Source organism: Parasteatoda tepidariorum, chromosome 3 (assembly GCF_043381705.1).
Source record: "Parasteatoda tepidariorum isolate YZ-2023 chromosome 3, CAS_Ptep_4.0, whole genome shotgun sequence".
NCBI lineage: Eukaryota > Metazoa > Arthropoda > Arachnida > Araneae > Theridiidae > Parasteatoda > Parasteatoda tepidariorum.
The window spans coordinates 5,628,723-5,649,773 of NC_092206.1; the positions used below are offsets into that span (position 1 = coordinate 5,628,723).

A 21,051-nucleotide genomic window follows, 5' to 3' on the forward strand; every position below is an offset into this window, starting at 1 on the left:
ATGTTTTTTTAAGGTCAAGTGCCATTGCCCGGTATATATTTGCCCGATACTCCAAACACTGATGTTTCTTCTAATCTATCGTCAGTAAGTATTAAAATATAGAATAAATATAAATATATCAAATAAATATAATAATATTAACGAATAAATTAATATAAAATGGGATATAACAAATATTTCTGACATTCACCAAAGCGACTGTGTGATTGTTGACATTAACCGATGAATGTCGACATTCTCCAGATTTCGGTGCTTCACCGTATCATATATAGTGCTTAAAAATATTTGAGTGCTTAAAAAGTACTTAAAAGGAGCTTATTTTTTGTTGAAAGATTTGGCTACCTACCCTGTATAATTTAATAATTTTTTTATATTGTTTATCTTTATTCAATCTGTATTCTTGACTTTTACGGGACTATAATGGAACACACGCTATGTTTCGTAAAATGATCAATGCTTAGAAGGGCGTGCATGATGATACTTACTATTTTCAACTCTTTCTTCATTTTGCGCGTGATGTCAACGCTCTTCTTTCTGAGTCTTTTCAAGGCGAGCATCCGACCTTTATAAATGCCGACAGTGGTGTAAATATTTGTGTAGCGGAAATCAGCTTCTGTGTTGGAACTCAGGGATACCTGGCTAGTTCGCATCATGGGTTGCAGACTCTGTCAATTGAAAAAAAACTTTCATCAATTATTGCATTTATTTCAACAGCGCAATACCAACTCGTTCATTGCGCGATCTTTGATTCAACGATAAGAATTAAGGGCTTAACGAAAAAAAAATGGCTTATTGTTAATCAGTCTGTAAAATTCTGCTGTTTAAACATAAGTTGGATCGGCATCCAGCTTGCACTCACTCCAGTGTTCTTTTATTTTATAATATAACCGTCGTTGAACAGCCGACCCAATTTTTGGGTTTACGACAACCAATGTTCAACTCCGTAGCCTTGTAATTTTGAACCCAATTCAGAAGACACGAGAACTCCTGGATCAAGTATTGGGAGAAATTTGCCTTTGTGGAGGACTTTATGATGGAACTAACCCGCATTTGAGTTGCATGGAGAGGAAGACCACGTGAACCTCCCACGGTTAGCCTGACGGCAAGGGGACTCTAACCCATGATCCATCTACCACTGAGGATATTTCACGTCAGCACTGTGGTCGGTGCAATCCAGATGCGGAATTTCGTATCGACCAGCCATCGCCAGAATCGAACCCGGTTCACCTAATTGGAAAGTGAACGCTCTATTCCCTGAGCCATCGCGGCTCTGACTCTAGTGTTGACGTAAAATATCCTCAGTGGTAGATGGATAGTGGGTTAGAGTTTTCATGGATTCCTTCTTCATGTAACGCTAATGCGGATTGGATCCATCAAAAAAGTTTTCCACGAAGGCAAATTTTTCCCCAATAATTGATTCAGGAGTTTTCTTGTCTTCTGGATTGGGTTCAAAATTACAACGCTCCGGAGTTGAACATCAGTAGTCGTAAACCCAAAAAATTGGGTCGTCTGTTCAACGATAGTTATTAAATTTCCACATAAGAGCCGGGGTGGCTCAGGGGACAGAGCGTTCGCCTTCCAATGAGGTGAACCGAGTTCGAATCATAGCGATGGCTGGTCGATACGAATTCCGGACCCGGCTCACACCGACTACAGTGCTGATGTAAAATATCCTCAGTGTTAGACGGATCATAGGTTGGAGTACCCTTGCTGTCTAGCTAACCGTTGGAGGTTTTCGTGATTTTCTTCTCCATGTAAAATAAATGCGGGTTAGTTCCATCAAAAAGTCCTCCACGAAGAGCAGTTTCTTCCAATATATGATTTAGGAGTTCTGGATTGGGTTTAAAATCACAAGGCTACGGAGTTGAACCTGATTAGTCGTAAATCCAAGTAATTGGGTCGGCTGTTCAACGACGGTTATAAAAAAAAAAGAAAGAAATATATAACTTGGAGTTAACGAGGATAATTTTTCAAAGACTTCTAGAAAATTATTTTATTGAAGATGTTTAAAACAATATCTGAAGGCTCGTGAAAATATTTTACCATTTGAAATGTTTTTTTTTTCAAATATTTCTTTAGCTCAATTTTTTACTGAAAATTGTAGTAATATGAGCCATCAAAACAGTGTTATCTGACCTGTCATAAATCACACGAGCAGTTAAAACCACACAGCTATAGTGAAAATTGTAGGTAAGAAATTGTGTTTCGTGATTCCAATAACTAACCAAAAATTTTGATATACAAACCATTGAATAGCTTCCAATCTCTTTCTGTTGCTTATGAATTTGCGTATATGTTTCTAACTATTTGTTTGTAAAAAAAAAATCTGACTGCGATGAGTAAGATACAATGAAACCACATCCAAAGATGCGGAGTTTGTTAAAATTGCAAACGTTTCTGGAAGTCATAAGCTAGTTATGTATTAGCTGGCTATGTATAAGCTAGTTCTGTATAAGCTAGTTATGTTTTAGCTGGCTATGTATAAGCTAGTTATGTATACGCTAGTTATGTATTAGCTAGTTAGTCATAGTTCACGGCATGTGTGTTGTACAGTGAGCACCCTGAATAACTTTTTATCTAAAGTTCGGATTTTAACCAAAGACCACCCTAAAAGTATATTTTTAAAATCTTCATCAAGAAAGAAAAATGAAAATTAAAAAGTGTACTCGTTAGAAGTCACAAATTAAAATATCAGTTATTAATTAGCACATTTAAGGTTAGAACCTCAAACCATTAGGATTGAGTATAGGTATGTGAAAATCCGGTCATTCGATAAAAAGTTATGTTTCTTATTTTGTGCTGCGCCTTGTATGTCAAATAATTACTGAGGTTAAAATACTAAGTTCCGTCATAATAAGCTCTCTTACACGTTATCGTATTTACAGTGTAAGAAAACAAACGCACTCTTACACGTTATCGTATTTCCAGTGTAAGAAAACAAACGCATTCTTACACGTAATCGTATTCCGTTGTAAGAAAACAAACGCACTCTTGCACGTTGCCGTATTTCGTTGTAAGAAAACCAACGCACTCTTACACGTTATCGTATTCCAGTGTTAGAAAACAAACGAAAGGTAATTCAGTTTGAAGTATTTTTTTAGTTCATCAGTTGGTTATTTTTGATAAATTTTTACCGACTAGGATTCAACAAGAACCCTTATTTAGCGAGGGTCTCTCTATTTCACCGTTATTAACGGAATCAACTAATNCTTGCACGTTACCGTATTCCGTTGTAAGAAAACAAACGCACTCTTGCACGTTACCGTATTCCGTTGTAAGAAAACAAACGAAAGGTAATACAGTTTGAAGTATTTTTTTAGTTCATCAGTTTGGTATTTTTGATAAATTTTTACCGACCCGGATTCAACGAGCACCCTTATTTAGTGAGGGTCTCTCTATTTTATCGTTATTAACGGAATCAACTAATTAAGAAATAAGTTTATGATTGCTTTTTATAAAACTTGCTATAAAAACTACACCGAAAATATACATTATTAAATTCAGTGCAAGAAGTTATTAATTCATATCCATAACACATTCATTATTGCACTTTTCAGCAATATTTTATAATTTTATGTAACGATTCATAATTAATTTAGAACTTAAACTTAATTCTAATGATTATACCAAAAACAAAATTGTAATGAATTCAATAAAGAAAATATTTCATCGTTAATTTTAACCTTAATCCATTCATTATTCGACATTTTTTGGTGATTCATGGCTGACTTACTGTAATAGTTCTTCATTAAAGACACAATATTTAGACATTTCAACAGCATTTTGAATCTTTACTTCAATACACGATATGCTGAAAGCATAACTTCAGGAATTATAATAATAATAATGAATGTTCATTATTTATTAATGATTGGAAATACAGTTGCAATAGGAATGAGATCTTACCCTTGCAATTCTCCCGAGTGTTGCAGTGGGTGTGAAATCATTTATCTGAATTTCTTTATAATCAATCTTCCAGATGAGACTGTCGAGCTCCTGTTCATAAGCCCAATTCCTGAAACGTGAGAGACAAAATTCTTTACGAATGAAAATAATTGATTAGGAACAGAGTTTACTTTAAGATAACGACCATAATGATCTGCTCCATTAGCGCCCATAATTATGTTTAAGTCGTTTATAATAAGCGCTGCTGACCCCTCCGATGACCAATCATTATTATGGACTTACAGTGATGGACTGTTCAACATTTTCATTCTAAGAAGGCTAGCATAATTTTATTTATTCATTTATTTACTTCTTGAGGTGACTGGTTTCATAATCATTTATTCCTTTTAAAAACCGAAAAAAACAATTATTAAATTTTCGTTTTCTATCAATAATTGTGTTTTTAAAGTTTTTTCCTTATCTTAATTATGAATGCGATAATTGTGCTGAATTATGAATATGAAATTATTTTTATTTCTTTTAAGAACTGACCAAAATAAATAGAAAAATTTATTTAATTTTTCGGTTTTTAACAATAATTGTGTATTTAAAATTTTTTCTCCTTTTTTTAATTACGAATGTGGAAATTGTGCTAAATTATGAATGAGATTTTTTCTAATGCTGTTGTATTAAAATATTTTTGGGATTGAGATTGATTAGTGCTATTGAGATTGATTATTATGAGAATAGTGTTACCCCCAGTAGCAGGATTTACAAAGTCAATCTTCAGTTCATATTCATAAACTGAAATTTGTCTTTCTATTGTCCACGATTTTTTTTAAAAATTTCTTTAAGATTAATGTGTTTTCAAAGCGATAAATATGGAAAGTACACATAATCAATTTAAATTAATCACTATAAATTCAATTAAAGACATGAAAAATTGATAAATATGGAGGAAAAAAAATAACATAATTTAGACATTTAACTTACTTGTAATACAACTAAAATTCCGAAGAGAAGTGCCAAAATCATTTAACTTACTTGTATACAACTAAAATTCCGAACAGAAGTGCCAAAATCAATCCTCCGGTCACACCTATAGCAAGCTTCCACACTAAATAAAGGAACCAACAATATTTAATATTTTTTTAGGAATAGATATTATAACAAACTGATACATTTTCATTCACGATTTTTATTTAAAAAAAAACTAGTTAATGTATTATAAATGATTTTCTATCATTAGTTTTTTCCGGTCACGTGACTCAGGCCGGCAAAAATCTAATGATAGGGCGTTCGCCTTTCAATGAGGTGTACCGGGTTCGATGGCTGGTTGATACGAATCTGCATCTGGCTTGCACCGACCACAGTGCTGACGTGAAATATCCTCAGTGGTAGACGGATCATGGGTTGGAGTCCCTTTGCCATCAGGCTAAACCGTGGGAGGTACTCGTGGTCTTCCTCCCCATGTAATGCAAATGCGGGTTAGTTCCATCAAAAAGTCCTCCACGAAGGCATTTTTTCTCCCAATACTTGATACAGGAGTTCTCTTGTCTTCTGGATTGGGTTCAAAATTACAAGGCTACGGAGTTGAACATTAGTAGTCTTAAACCCAAAAATTGGGTCGGCTATTCAACGACGGTTATAAAATTAAAAATAAAATAAAATTAGATTTTAAAATTTTTTTTTCCTTCTCCGAATTTTTTTCATGCAGAATAATTACAAATATGGTTATACAGTATGCTGCTATGATATTTCTTAACTAGTTTATTAAAAAAATAATTGTTTTGTAATGTGTAAAAAAATAAAAGGATAAACTTCCGAATAACTTTTAACATTATTGGATTTTAAAATATTTACTTGTGATTTTCAACTTTTAACGGCCCCAAATGTCGTAAGTAAAATTAATGAAATCAGTCCGTAGTGTATAAGTTGCAAGTTGATAATATAAGTTTTTTTAAGTATTGAGATGCAATTTTCAGGTTTTGACGGACCAACAATCATACATTTAATTTTATTACCATCGTTGAACAACCGACCCAATTTTAACTATCATATATTTTAATTGATGTATGATAATATCTCTGATCTTAAAAAAAATCAATAAAAGTTACTGCCAACCATCACCATTGTTTTAAAAAACTTTCGAAAGCGTCACTGTTATAATTCACAAACTATTAGATGAAATAATATGAAATGTTGTACATTGCATATAATACAAATGTTCAAGAAAGATTCTCATAACAAAGTATTATTAATGCAGTTATTACTTTTACAGTTATTTTATGTCAAATTTGAAAATTTTTTGCACGGAGTTATTTAGTTTAGTAAATGCTATTAGTAATTATTGCAACCCTTACATCTGCGAATGAGAAATTCGTCATCTCTAGTTTAAATTTCGAATTAGTTAGGATATAATTAAACAGTTTATAATGGCAGTTTTTCAGATTTTTTGAAGAAAAAGAAAAATTAATCTCAGAAAGATCATACATTTTTGCATCAACGTTCTCATCTGGCTAAAGATAAAGGAAAACATTTTCTTTCAATATTTCGAATTTATTACGTAGTTATTAAGTTTTCAATTTTTGATGTTTTTTCTTTCTTAAATAGTAATTCTATTAGGTAAACAAAAAGTCTCTTTTTTCTTGTCTTTCGGGCAGTTCCAAAAGCAAAAATTCACCTTCCACAATAAATAAATAAAAAATCGGGATTTATTTTTTAAGGGACACAAAACTAAAATAGAGAGGGCTATGCCTTCTACTTACTTGGTCGCCTTCTTTACCCTTCTTACTTGGCGGCGAGTGTATGTGATGTCAGATCATCTTCCTCCTTTCGAAGTTTTCATTAATTTGCAGTAAATTATTTTTAAATTTATGTCTTTACTAATCAAAATTTCTAAACATACATACGTTATTTAAAATGTTATTTTCTTTCACGTTGAATTCGAAGCTTTAATCGTATATTTACTGACAGGCACTTTTAAAAATTTTCTATTTCCATTAGCGTGCGAATGTTTTAATTTCATAACAGGTGGAGATGAATATCAATTGTTTTAGAAACTAGCATTAAATATTGTCATCGGAATGTTTATTATTTTAATTTGAGAATCTATACTTTATTTGAATAAAAATATATTTTTAAATCCGTTTTAGTAATTTTAAATATCCTCTTATCATTTAAATAAGCATATTTATGTTAATCCAAAGGTATAGAAATTTCGTTTTTCTGATATCTGTTTTTCATCTTTTCATTGCGACATTTTAGTGTGGTATACTCGTTTTGAAATAAGAATTTTTACGGGTCAGTAGTTGAACTCTGCATATCCATGAATCCACTTTTATCGAGAAAAAAATTTTCCTATCATAAATCACAATTAAACTGGAACTCATACAATTTTAAAATTTTTTATAAAACGAAATTACATTAGATGGAAGTAGGAAAACGAGCAATGACGTAAAAATTAGTACAACAACAGCAATCAAATTACTGTTGATGAATGAAATTGCAAAGATCTGTCCATAAAATTAGGGTAATTTCACATTCATTTTTTGTCAAACAAATTCACTGGTGAATTTGTTTCACAACTTGACTTTGTCAAACTATTTTGACTGGTGACGTGTTAACTCGTCTTTTCATGCCCAAATTTAGTGAAGCTTGTAAAGAATGTTTNTTTTTTAAAGTTTTTTCTCCTTATTTTAATTACGAATATGGAAATTGTGCTAAATTATGAATGAGAAATTTTTTCTAATGCTGTTATTTTGAAATATTTTTGGGATTGAGATTGATTAGTGCTATTTAGATTGATTATTATGATTATTATCTTATCTTATAAAGTTCATTATTGATTATTATCTTATAAAGTTCATATTCATAAATTCAAATTTGTTTGTCGAATCTGCCAAATATGTCTTTCTATTGTCCATGAATTTTTAAAAAAAATTCTTTAAGATTAATGTGTTTTCAAAACAATAAATATGGAAACTACGCATAATTTAAATTAATCCCTATAAATTCAATTACAGACATGAAAAATTTATAAATTTGGACAAAAAAAATTAACATAATTTAGACATTTAACTTACTTGTATACAACTAAAATTCCGAACAGAAGTGCCAAAATCAATCCTCCGGTCACACCTATAGCAAGCTTCCACACTAAATAAAGGAACCAACAATATTTAATATTTCTTTGAGAATAGTTTTTATTACAAAATGATACATCTTCATTCATGATTTTTATTTAAAAAAAACTGGTTAAAGTATTATAAATGATTTTCTATCATTAGATTTTTTTCGGTCACGTGGCTCAGGCCGACAAAAATCTAATGATAGGGAGGTGAAATGAGGTGAAACCGGGTTCGAATAACAGCTATGGCTGGTTGATACGATTCTGCATCTGGCTTGCACCGACCACAGTGCTGACGTGAAATATCCTCAATGGTAGATGGATCACGGGTTGGAGTCCCTTTGCCATCAGGGTAAACCGTGGAAGGTTCTCGTGGTCTTCCTCTGCATGTAATGCAAATGTCGCATTTTTTCTCCCAATACCTGATACAAGAGTTCTCTTGTCTTCTGGATTGGGTTCAAAATTACTAGGCTGCGGAGTTGAACATTAGTAGTCGTAAACCCAAAAATTGGGTCAGCTGTTCAACGACTGTAAAAAATAGAATAAAATTAGATTTTTTTAAAAAAAAATATCCTTCTCCGAATTTTTTTCATGCAGAATAATTACACATATGGTTATACAGAATGTTGCAAGAATATTTCTTAACTAGTTTGTTAAAAAAAATAATTGTTTTGTAATGTGTCAAATAAAAAAAAGGATAATTAATATTATTGGATTTTAAAATATTTATATGTGATTTTCAGCGTTTGTAAATTAAATTAACGAATGCGGTAAAGTTAATGAATGCAGTAAAATTAATGAATGTAGTCCGTAGTATAAGGTGCAAGTTGATAATATAAGTTATTTTAAGTATTGAGATGTAAATTTCAGGTTTTGACGAGCCAACTATCATACATTTTATTTTATAACCGTCGTTAAACAGCCGTCCCAATTTTAACTATCATATATTTTAATTGATATATGATAATATCTCTCATCTTAGAAAAAAATTAATAAAAGTTACTGCCAACCATCACCATTGTTTTAAAAAATTTTCTCGAGCGTGCTTCTGTTATAATTCAAAAACTATAAATGAAATAATATGAAATGTTTTTAGCAAATGTTCAAAAAATATTCTCATAAAAAATCTTTATTAATGTAGTTATTACTTTTAGAGTTATTTTAGGTCAAATTTGAAATTTTTTTTGCTCCCGGTTTAAGTAATTACTATTAATAATTATTGCAACCCTTACATCTGTGAATGCAAAAATCGTCACACCTAGTTTAAATTTCGAATTAGTTATGGAATAATTAAACAGTTTAAATTGATATTTTTTCGGATTTTTTTGAAGTAAAAGAAAAATTAATCGTTTGAAGATTATAATTTTTTGCAGTCACGTACACTCATCTAAATGAAGATTTAAAAAAAAAAAAAAAAAAAAAAAAAAATTATTTTTTCTTCTTTCAAAATTTATAATTTATTACGTAGTTTTCAATTTTGATGTTTTTTTTTCCTTAAATAGTATTTTATTAGATAAACAAAAAACTTTTTTCTTCTTGTCTTTCGGGCAGTGCCAAAACCGAAAATTCGCCCTTCACAATAAATAAATAAAAAATCGGGATTTATTTTTATCAAGGACACAAAACTAAAATAGAGGGCTTTACTTTCTACTTGGTCGCCTTCTTTTCCCTTCTTACTTGGCGGCGAGTGTATGACCATCTTCCTCCTTTCGAAGTTTTCATTAATTTGCAGAGAATTATTTTTAAATTTATGTCTTTACTATTCAAAGTTTCTAAACATATATACGTTATTTAAAATGTTATTTTCTTTCAGGTTGAATTCGAAACTTTAATCGTGTATACTGACAGGCACTTTTAAAAATTTTCTATTTCCATTAGCGTGCGTATGTTTTAATTTTAGAACAGGTGGAGATGAATATCAATTGTTTTAGAAGCTAGCATTAAATATTGTCATCGAAATGTTTATTATTTTAATTTGAGAATCTATGCTTTATTTGAATAAAAATATATTTTTTATATCTGTTTTAGTAATTTTAAACATCCTCTTATCATTTAATAAGCATATTTATGTTAATCCAAAGGTAAAGAAATATCGTTTTTCTAATATCTGTTTTTCATCTTTTCATTGCGTCATTTTTGTGTGGTTACAAAACTCGTTTTGAAATAAGAATTTTTACGGGTCAGTAGTTGAGCTCTGCATACTCATGAATCCACATTTGTCGAAAAAAAAATTTTCCTAGTATAATTCACGATTAAACTGGAACTCATGCAATTTTAAAATATTTTATAAAACGAAATTACATTAGATGAAAGTAGGAAAACGAGCTGTGACGTAAAAATTAGTACAACAACAGCAATCAAATTACTGTTGATGAATGAAATTGCAAAGATCTGTCCATAAAATTAGGGTAATTTCACATTAATTTTTTTGTCAAACAAGTTCACTGGTGAATTTGTTTCACAACTTGACTTTGTCAAACAATTTTGACTGGTGACGTGTTAACTCGTCTTTTCATGCCCAAATTTAGTGAAGCTTGTAAAGAATGTTTTACTTTACTTCCATAACGTAATTTATGCGTAAAATTGTAGATCAACAAATTAATACTTTTCTTCCATGGCATAGTTTTCGTGTAAAATTGCCGGTCAACAAATTGTTAATACTTTACTTCCTTGACATTGTTTTGGTGTAAAATTGCCAGTCAACAAATTAATACTTTGCTTCCGTGACATAGTTTTCGTGTAAAATTGCCGGTCAACAAATTGTTAATACTTTACTTCCATGACATTGTTTTGGTGTAAAATTGCCAGTCAACAAATTACTAATATTTTACTTCCGTGACATAGTTTTTGTGTAAAATTGCCGGTCAGCGAATTGTTAATACTTTACTTCCATGACATTGTTTTGGTGTAAAATTGCCAGTCAACAAATTAATACTTTGCTTCCATGACATTGTTTTTTTGTAAAATTGCCGATCAACAAATTGCTAATATTTTACTTCCGTGACATAGTTTTCGTGTAAAATATTGCCGGTCAACAAATTGCTAATACTTTACTTCCATGACATAGTTTTGGTGTAAAATTGTCGGTCAACAAATTTTTAATATTGAAAATTTAGAATGTTTGCTGCTTTAAAAAAAAATGGTTTCTGTTCTTTTGCAATATGTGTGTATGTCTCTGACTTTCTTCCAATTGAAAATACATCCTAAATTAGTATTACTTTAATAAGAGAGCTTTTATTTTTCTTAAGTTGTCTTAAAATGAAATTATTGTCTAACTGTTTTGCTTATAAATAAAAATAGTTGCATAAAGAGAACTTACTGACACATTTTTCTCCTTGGAATCCACACGTGGGTTCATCATTGGGAGGATATCCGGAAACCCAATCGATTCTATCAGTGAACTTCAGAACCTGGTACAACGCATTTATGTAAGTTAAAACAAAATATTCTATTATTTGATTGATCAATAACTAAATGATATTGACAATACAATAAAAGGAACCAAGTGCAGTGAAACCTCTAAGAAAGACCACCTCCATTTACGACCGATTTTTGGATGCAAATTTTTTTTCCATAGACTTTGTGTTGANTTAAATTCTTGTAAATTCACGGCAAAAACTGAGGAAAGTCATAATAGAAAATAACAAATGTCTTAGAATATTTCGCAAAAAGAAATGATCCAATATTAGTTAGAGCTGTAAGGCCAAACGTTCCGTTCTTGAAGTAAAAGTGCGAGCTTCGCGCCAAAGTGACGTCACGAGAGAAAATCTGAGGATTGGCGCCGCGAGAGTTACTTCAAAGGAGTGAACCAGCCCTTCTATTCTCTTTAGCCCTGAGTGAAACCTCTAAGAAAGACCACCTCCATTTACGACCGATTTTGGAATGCACTGAATTTTTTCCGTAGACTGTGTGTTGAAAACCTTTAGGAGACACTGTTAGAAACTCTCCCAGCGACCGGGCAGCAAATAAACTACCTTTACATCTACAGAAACTAAAGAGAGAGAGTTTGAGCGTGCTGATTGGATTTCACGGCCACGCCTTCTGTGGCGTATAACTATTTCATTCTGCTATGCTTGTTATTTTAACCCTTTTAAAGGCCGTAAGAAGTATACTTACCACCACTTTTAATATAGGTTTCCATTTGTTAATTAATAACTTCAGCTTTCTTGAAGTGCGTTTGAATTAAATTGGTAACTATTTGTTAGTTTAAAAAAACGTATAAAAGTTATAAAATACATAATTCCTTTTCAAGTTTGTAGCATTTTCAAAATTTATTTTATAAATGAAAAAGAACAAAAATCAATAAGTTTCTGATAGGTAATGTTAAATATATTTACCACCAAAAAAATTGAATTTTTATAAAACAAATAAGTTTTTTTTCTTAAATCAATTACTGTTCTTAAAACAATTTCAATTCCAAAAATAAATGATAATAAACTTTAATTTACCTTTAACTAGAAATAAATGGCCCATTAAAGGGTTAAAAGCATAGAGCAATTTCTGTACTTCACCTTTTGATTTTCAAACTTGAATTGTCGGGTTTTTTTTTTGCCTGAGAAACTGCCTACTTTATTTAAAAATAGAATAGAAACTATTTCATCAAACATTATTACCCTTATAAGCTATGTTTAGAAGATTGCAACAAGTGGGTAAAGGAATTTGGGGAACTTACAAATACGAAATGGAATTCTAGAACTTTGAAACCTCAAGGAGAAAGATATGTTTGCTAATAAGTAACTCGTTTAGTTTTATGAAAAAAATTGTATTTAATTTTTCTGGGAACTGCTTTTTTCGTTAAATTTATGATTATCACATGAATAAATAATTATGAAACTAATATCACTAATTTATTAAATAACATTGAAGTCTGAGTTTAATTGACTTGCTCAATTCTTATATCCACTGTTTAAAAAAAACTCAATTGTTTTAAATTGATATTTATCGAAATGAATTAATGTTTATCGAATTAAATTAATATTTTATTTATTTCTTGTGGATTACTAAAATAAAAATTAATAAATTTTAAATTTAGCATTCATTAGTCTCGCCATCTAATTTTTTAAAACTACAAGTTCTGCATTATGCCTAAATACTTATAACTTATTTTTAATATTTTCTCTTGTTTGCTAAATGTTTTATAATACCGAAAAACTATTATTTGACATCTAAGAAATTGAACAATTGTATTTAAGAAGTTTATTTTATTCATTTTTGAGTCACAATTCTCATCAAAATCAAAAAGAATGATTTTGAATTATTCATTGAATTACAGTAATGAAAGAATAACTTTACAAAATGAGTAATGAAAGATTCTAGTACATTTCTATTGGATTGTAAAGATTTTTTTATTTATTTAATAGCGGGAAATTATTTGTTTGACACCACAGTGCGTTTATGAAACTGCCGCAGAAAAAAATTTAAAAAAAAAGTTTCTCAAAAAATTTTAATAACTTCTGTATAACTTTTTTTTATCAGTTTTGTTAATTTTAAGCAGATTTATTCACCACGTGGCGCATAAATAAAGTATGAAAACTTAGAACTTAAAATTTGTTTCTACATTTAAATATTCATTCATTTCAAAAACAGTTTTTGAAACAATAGGAATTAAACTAAGCTTTATGTCTTAAATTCTATTCCTATCCTTTTATTTTATATATTTATTCATTTACAAAGTTAAACTTTCCTAATATTCAATTATTTGATTTCGATTTTTTGACAGAAGATAGAAGTGCTTTGAGGAGTGGAAATGGAAAATTTATAAAATAATAATGCTAATTTGTAAAATAATAATACTCTCCTATTTTAGAATACTTATAGTTTCTTGTAACGTGTTATACTTATTTTAACTTGTAAACTTGTTACATGGTTACTCTTTAGAAAATAAGTTTTATTAATTTTAAAATGTTCAAGTTTTTTTGCTGAATTATAATTACATTTTTAAACATTTTAGAATATTATCTCCTAAGGTATGATAAAATCTTTTTCAAATAATCAGAAATAGTTTTACAGTAATATATAATCACATTTTGATATCTTTCATAATAAATTCAAACTGAACTGAATGATTCTACAGTTATACTTTATTTATTTCAGTAAGAGATTTTAATTTCTAAGTGCCTACGGAGATTCACAATACTATTCAATTTAAATATTAATCAATGTTTATATTTATTACATGAAAGCAAGCTAATAAAGCTTTAATTTATGTTTAATAGTTATTATTGTACTAATTTGATGTTTTACCAAAACATAGTTGATTACCTTGCATTTACCTGAAATTTGTAACATTAATATTAAAAAATATTATACTGAAATCAACAAAAAATTATTTTAAACAATTAAAGAATAATATAAGAATAAATTTTAAAGCAAATTAGATTTAAATAAATGTGTTATTATTAAAAGACCATTCATGAGGCTATTTTATTTTTTGTACAAAACTTTAACATTTGCCTTAAAATTAGTATGAGAAATATACTGGAACTGATTTATGATTGATTTTCATTTTGTGAACAAATTAAGGAGAAATGATGTTGGGGAGGAGCTAAAAAAGACTCAGTAGAAGGCAATGCCAAGAAATCCAATCAGCGTGCTCAAGATTTCTCTTTAGTTTCTGTAGATGTAAAGGTAGTTTACATGCAACCGGGCAAACATTTGCACCAAATGCGAAAAGGTTCAAATAAGGAAACCCGAAAAAATATCAAAACAAGCAATTTAACAAAGCAAATAAGTAGATTAAAATGCATTCAAATTATTTGTGTGAGGCACTTGTTTAGAAAGCTCTTTTTAAAGGTACAACCTCATATTGCTGTCAGAGTGCACTAAAGAAGACGCTATCAATGATTTATTTTTAACGTTGAAAGTTAAATTAGAAAAAAAAATCTTATTTTATACAAAAAACAAGCATCTCAAACAAGCAAAACCTCTATTTATCATTCATAATTGATAAAATAGTTTTTACACATAATTATATAATTTGGGATCATTTTTATAGACGTTAAATTTTAATCATAGAGCCGTCTTTTCATGACGTCAACAGAAGTGACATTTTCGCTCCAAGAAAATGACACTGACTAAAATAAAATCATTAGCATAAAATCATGTATTTTCGATAAAAATTTTGAAGTCAATGGAGGTAACCTCTAAGAACGACCAGCCTCCACCAACAACCATTTTACTGTGGAACGGAGAATGGTAACTCCCAAAAGGTTTTACTGTATAAGTTAAGTCCAAAAAAATAACACAGTAATTTTACCTATCTTAATATATCCCGTATCTATCAGATTTGCTTCTGCTGTAGTCTTTTGTTCTCTCTTTCGGTTTAATTGCCAGAACATTTTAGCTTTACCTAAATACTAGGAGGCTTCGCCCCCTGCTCGCTCGCGCTCGCCAACCCCCGGAACTGCTTTCGCAGTTCATTTCGGATTGCTTCCCAATCCGATGCTCGCTCATTGGATACGTTCTTAACTTCTAGCTTTTGTATACTCTTTTGAGCACTGAAGTTCCGAAAACTTTTCACAGTTCACATATTTTTCTTAATCACACTATTCCAAATTTCAGTTTTTGCGAAAAGTAACCGTTGTAAGTTTTGTTTTAAAGTCTTTCCCACCAGAGGGCTAAAACCATGTGTTGTAAAACAATATGAAACAGTACTGAAAGCCGGATGTAAAGCATCGGCTTCGATGAAGATTATTTTGTGAGAATTTTTTTGATAATTCGGTGAGAATTCACCCGATTAGACATATGATGCTCACTACGTGCTCTTGCGCTCCGAAGCCTATCAATTAAAACGTATTAGCGTTTTATATAACATGGATTAGCCATATGATCCTCACTACGTGCTCTTGCGCGCCTAATCCAATCAATTAAAAATGAAAACTGTTGCCAGCGCGAGAAAAGAAATATCATCGGTTTTATTGATACATACGTACGTATTAGCGTTTTATATAATATAGATAGATTTGAATCATACATGTCATGTTGCAGTTAAAAAAACTAATGTATTACACTGTCCAACAAATGTTAAATTGATTTTTTATTTGCAATTAACAAATTAGTGTCAATGTAAATAAACGTGAAATATGTCTAATCATTTCAAGTTATGTTATTTGTTTCCGCGGACATCAGTTGTTGGGCCACATTTTTAGGTTAAATAAGCGTTTTTTTAACTATAGATAGACATACCGACACATTTAAAATTGATACTTAAATTCTAACTTAAAGCAAGCGCGCATCCAAAATTTGGTACTTGTACTCTAAGAAGAAAACGATAAACAATACTCACCCATGTGACCTATGACGTCAGCGCCAGCTAATCTTTGTCAGCAAAATGGCGTATTAAAGCTGAACTAAGTTTCTCTACATAACTTCGAATGAATACAGAGTCGTATCGAATTTGTTGAAATATAATTCTTTATCGTCTACAACTTTTACTTAACTTAGATTTATTATTTTTTTATGTATTTTATTGTAACCGTGATGTATATTTGTTTTGTGCACCTGGCAACTTCGATGCATAATTAATTTGTTTATGTTCATGGCTTCGTGCCTGTCTTTGAGTAAATATATAGTGAAAGAATGGAAATCTTTGTGAAAGTATATAGGCTGTGTCACTTAAGAGAATAGATACTTGACGGGCTTGGATTATTCGAAATAAAATGGAAAAAAGAGTTGCTGACGTAAACAAATGCCATGTTTCAACGACCAATAAGGATCGAGATACCCCTACTACGTCATTTGCAAGTATCCCATTGAAGATAATTTAGTAATTTTATAGTGAAAAAAGTTTTTGATAGCGAAATTTGTTATTTGCAGTTTATTACTATTGCTTTACGTTATTTAACTGACATAAGAAAAGAAAGGTATACATACTGGTACAGCGGATCTGTTTTCATGCAGTTGAAAAACACCAACTGGATAAAGACCATATCCACCATTGATGCCGGGTGCATGCTTCCTTGCGATTAAAGTGTAGTTGCCTTCTGCGTCCCCGTTTTCATCCATATAGACCATATAGCCCATTGCACCTATAAAGTTGTTATGTGTTTGAATTGTCTAGTGTTGTTTAGATCAATAACTTAGGACCCCAAAAAGATGATAGAGAATATGTTAAATCAAACTCACTCGTCTTTATAACGAAATTTGTGTCGAATTAACACAGATTCGCGTTGCACGTAGAGAAAAACCACGGAAACCTCTCATAGCTATGCCGGTTTCAAAAGAATTCTTACCCAAGATTTATCTATCACTGAGTAAGATAGATACTTAGTGATAGATAATCTTGGAGTTTCGGTAGATAGCGCAATGGTAGGTGCGAGTCGGGATCACGTAACGAATCAAAACCCAGATTCGTACCCATGACTAAACTCAATGCCTTAAGTTGATATATTAAAAGTTGATCATAATTTCCTTCTTATCAATTATTTCCATATTTATGATTTATTACATGATTCCCAATAAATATTAGATTTTAAACACTATTTCATCATTTATTACCATTAGTAGAAGTACCTTCCCCAAATTATTTCATTATTGCATTCCATTTATTATTACTTTTTACGTTATTTTTCTTCACTGGCAGTTATAGCACATTTAAAAATAACCTTTTTAGAAAATAGCGCTTAAAAAATTGTTATACTGAGATAAAACAGTTAATCCATTATTCACTGTATTTTAAGTTTTGTTCATTTAAATTTTAAATCTACTTCCACTGGTTTCAGTTTCGACAACAAAATAATGGCTATTATCTACTTTTACATGACTGACAGCTTTTAACGGATACAAAAATAATTTCTCCTAATTATATAGATAAACTCCAAGTCCGGCGGACATTTGATATCTTCTATCTTGTTGTTTGATTGATGATGGAAAACTAAAAAAAAATCTTTGCACAGAAATCTTAAAAAATGAATAAAAAGGAAATCTAACCACATGTTTGTTTGTTTTCAATCATGAACAGTCAAAATCGATCAATCTTGAGACAACAATCTGTTTGAAACCTTACAAAATCAGGATTTATCTTAAATAAAATGATGTTTTGCCAATATCTGTAGTTAATTTTCCAAGAACGAATATATAAATTTTGTGAGGTTTATCTTTTTAATTCTGTAATTGCAAAACACACTTAAAGAATTCAATAAATAACGATCCAGATTATATTTGACGCTGAATATTTCAAACCGTGCATAACAAAGATGGAAAGAAGTTGAATCAATATTGGATCCGTAGCTTTCTAAGATATTGAAGAAGAAAATTCTTATTTTCTTTACATAGCTAGCTCAGGAGAATCGAATACGTGATATGTACTTTATTCTAAAAAAAAATTTTAACAACTCTCGCCGAGCTCGAGTCGTAATTTTTACTTAAGTTTAGTTTATTATTAAAAGGAAACTTTCCTAATTTGCAGAAATGTGGGCTAAAGGAAAATGAAGTTGCATAAGATACAAGACACATACACTTGAAATACACGTCGAGCGCCATCTTATTAAAAACAGAAACCTTAGCTGCATAAATTACTACTACACTCCGCTATAAATACTTAATATTCAATTTCTCAGGAGCTGTTGGTCAGATTTCCTTCTAATTCTGTATACTGCCTTATAAAATTGTATTCTTTAAAATGAGGCAAAAATTTCGATACCTTACAACTCAAGAATTTTGTCGACTATTATTAAATAATTAATAAAATAATGAATAATTATTAAAAGTTAGTTTTTGCACGGTACTATCATTAAAAAAAAACAACGAATTGCATAATTTTGAGCAAATATTTTAGTTTTCGAGATACAGCGAAGTACGCAAAATTTTAAAATCAACATTAAAAGGTACAAACTTAACTTCGGTCCCCTCTCCTGACTAAACAATCAGGACCATATTTTCCAGATTGTGGCTAACCCTTATATTTTGAGGGTGTGGAATCAAAATCGGTATAAAACGTATGTTTATTCAGAAAAAGTATGTTTGTGTGTCTGATTTCATAACCAATAGTATCGTCTGCCCAAATCAATCAGCAAATATCAGGTCACCCTTGAGCAAAACTTATTCAAGGTGTTTCGTTCTTTTTCGTTTTTTTTTTCTTTTTTTGCCTAATTATATCTTTATAGTCCTTATAAAATAAAGACAAATAGTATACATATTAGAGAACAAAAATTAATATTTTAAGTAGAAAGGAAAAAGCACTAACTAAGCATAACAGATCAAAATTAAAGAAAGCAGGTGTGCAGAGCAAAATCTGTGTAAAGGTGTCTTTGTTAATTATCTTTTAACTCCTTTTTGTTTCCTCACGCAAACAAACCGGTTTTTGAGTTCCGTACAGCAGCCTTCCCCAACTGGGATTTATTATATTTTCTTTGAGTTTACATTTCTTCCTCGCTCACGTATTAATTTGTAGCTCCTAATGGGAACACTTTTTTTCTGTTGATGAGGATTCTAAAAATATACTTTAAGGGCGGTCTTTTCAGAGCACCTTCTATATTTTTATAACATACGAATTCACTTAAACATTTCTAAGAAATTGGAAATAAGTGGAAAATGTTTAAACTAAAAATTTTACATAATTCAAACATAAAGATTTGCTTTATGGAGGACACGTGAAAAATACTTCAAAAAAATGTTGAGCAGTAAAATAAGAATTGTTTATACAAATATTGGTGCTGAAATGTTGCCGCATTGCGAGCTTTTATGGTTATAATAGGCATCTTTTGAAGGAAACCGAATGTCGTAAAAATAATTTTATAGCTCCTAGATGTGCAATATGATTTGTGTCTCATCTCCCTTTTTCTTTTACTATCTGATACCTCTGACATAAGAAAAGTATCATTTATTCCGGAAGCCTAAGTATCTACGGTAAACTATTCGATATTATATGAACGATTTTATAAGTTATCATAACAAGTTAAGAAAACAAAGAATGGTATTTCTTAGAAATGAAAACTAAAGCGAATAAAGTAATTATCATACAATAGTCGTTGTTTGATATATTGTATATATCACACAACGTTGTATAATATATTGTATATTACAATATATTATACTATATATTACAAATAATGTACAATATATATTTCATAATATATATTGTGAAATATACGGGGTTGTTCATAATTCCCTCCGGGGGGAACTGGACATACCGTGTGACCAAGGGTTCACACATAGAACACCCGTAATGTATGTAAGTAAAACTTGAATAGTTTCGGAATAATTTCATATGTTTCTTTTTTTCATATTAGTCTTCTATTTTTTAACTATAACACATTGAAACCCCGGAGTGACTCATGAATAACCCTGTATAGTTCGCAAAAAAGAGAAGAAAAAAAACACTGACCACTCTGAATAACTTTTGGTCTAATGATCGGATCTTCTTGTTCTAAGATTCAATATTTATGATTTGAGAGGGGGACCTCAAATATGCTAATTAATTAGTGCAAACGATATTTTGAATTATGAAGTCAGACACAAAAATATACTTTCGGTAAATAAACATACCTTTTATTCGACGAATTCGGGTTTCTGACACCAGAAATAATTAGTCGCAATATGGAAAATATGGTCCCCATAGTTTGAAAGAGCGGTCCAAAGCTGGGACCTTTTAATGTTACATTTACTTTTTGCTTATTTCCCCATATCTTGAGCCACTGTTTAAGCGAATAGTAAAAATTTTGATCACAAATGTAAAATTCCTTTATCTTAAGATATTTCCTTGCAAAAAATAGATTTAAGTAAATAATTATTATTTTTTATTATTTTATTTAATAATTAGTATAAAGAATTTTGAATTGTAAGGTATACAATTTTTTACACCATCTTGAAAAATAACTTTACATGGCAAAATATAAAATTTGAGAAAAAACAATCGAGTATTTCGTGAAAAATCGAATTTTAAAAACACCACTTCTTTAAAATTTGATTCGGTCGATTTTGTTCAGATTTTGTATTCTGCGATTAAATTATTTTCATTAAAATAATGTTATTAAAAAAAATTGTATTTAAGAACATAGATTAATTTATTTAAATTTAACCGAAATATAAATTTAAGAAAA

General features: G+C 30.1%; 1 protein-coding gene across 3 annotated transcripts in view; it reads right to left on the reverse strand.

Moving 5' to 3' along the window:
• LOC107452371 (guanylate cyclase 32E) overlaps positions 1-21,051 on the reverse strand; it is a 182,636-nt gene that overhangs the window by 65,787 nt on the left and 95,798 nt on the right. For 2 of the 3 annotated variants that reach the window (XM_071178245.1, XM_071178246.1), the window contains 5 exons: positions 16,886-17,040; positions 11,334-11,424; positions 4,930-5,002; positions 3,907-4,015; positions 486-665 (listed from right to left, as the gene is read on the reverse strand). In XM_071178245.1, coding sequence (XP_071034346.1) covers positions 486-665; positions 3,907-4,015; positions 4,930-5,002; positions 11,334-11,424; positions 16,886-17,040 — 608 coding nt within the window. Of the gene's footprint in view, positions 1-485; positions 666-3,906; positions 4,016-4,929; positions 5,003-7,970; positions 8,044-11,333; positions 11,425-16,885; positions 17,041-21,051 lie in introns of all 3 variants that reach the window. The other variant, XM_043050036.2, reaches the window with a different exon arrangement.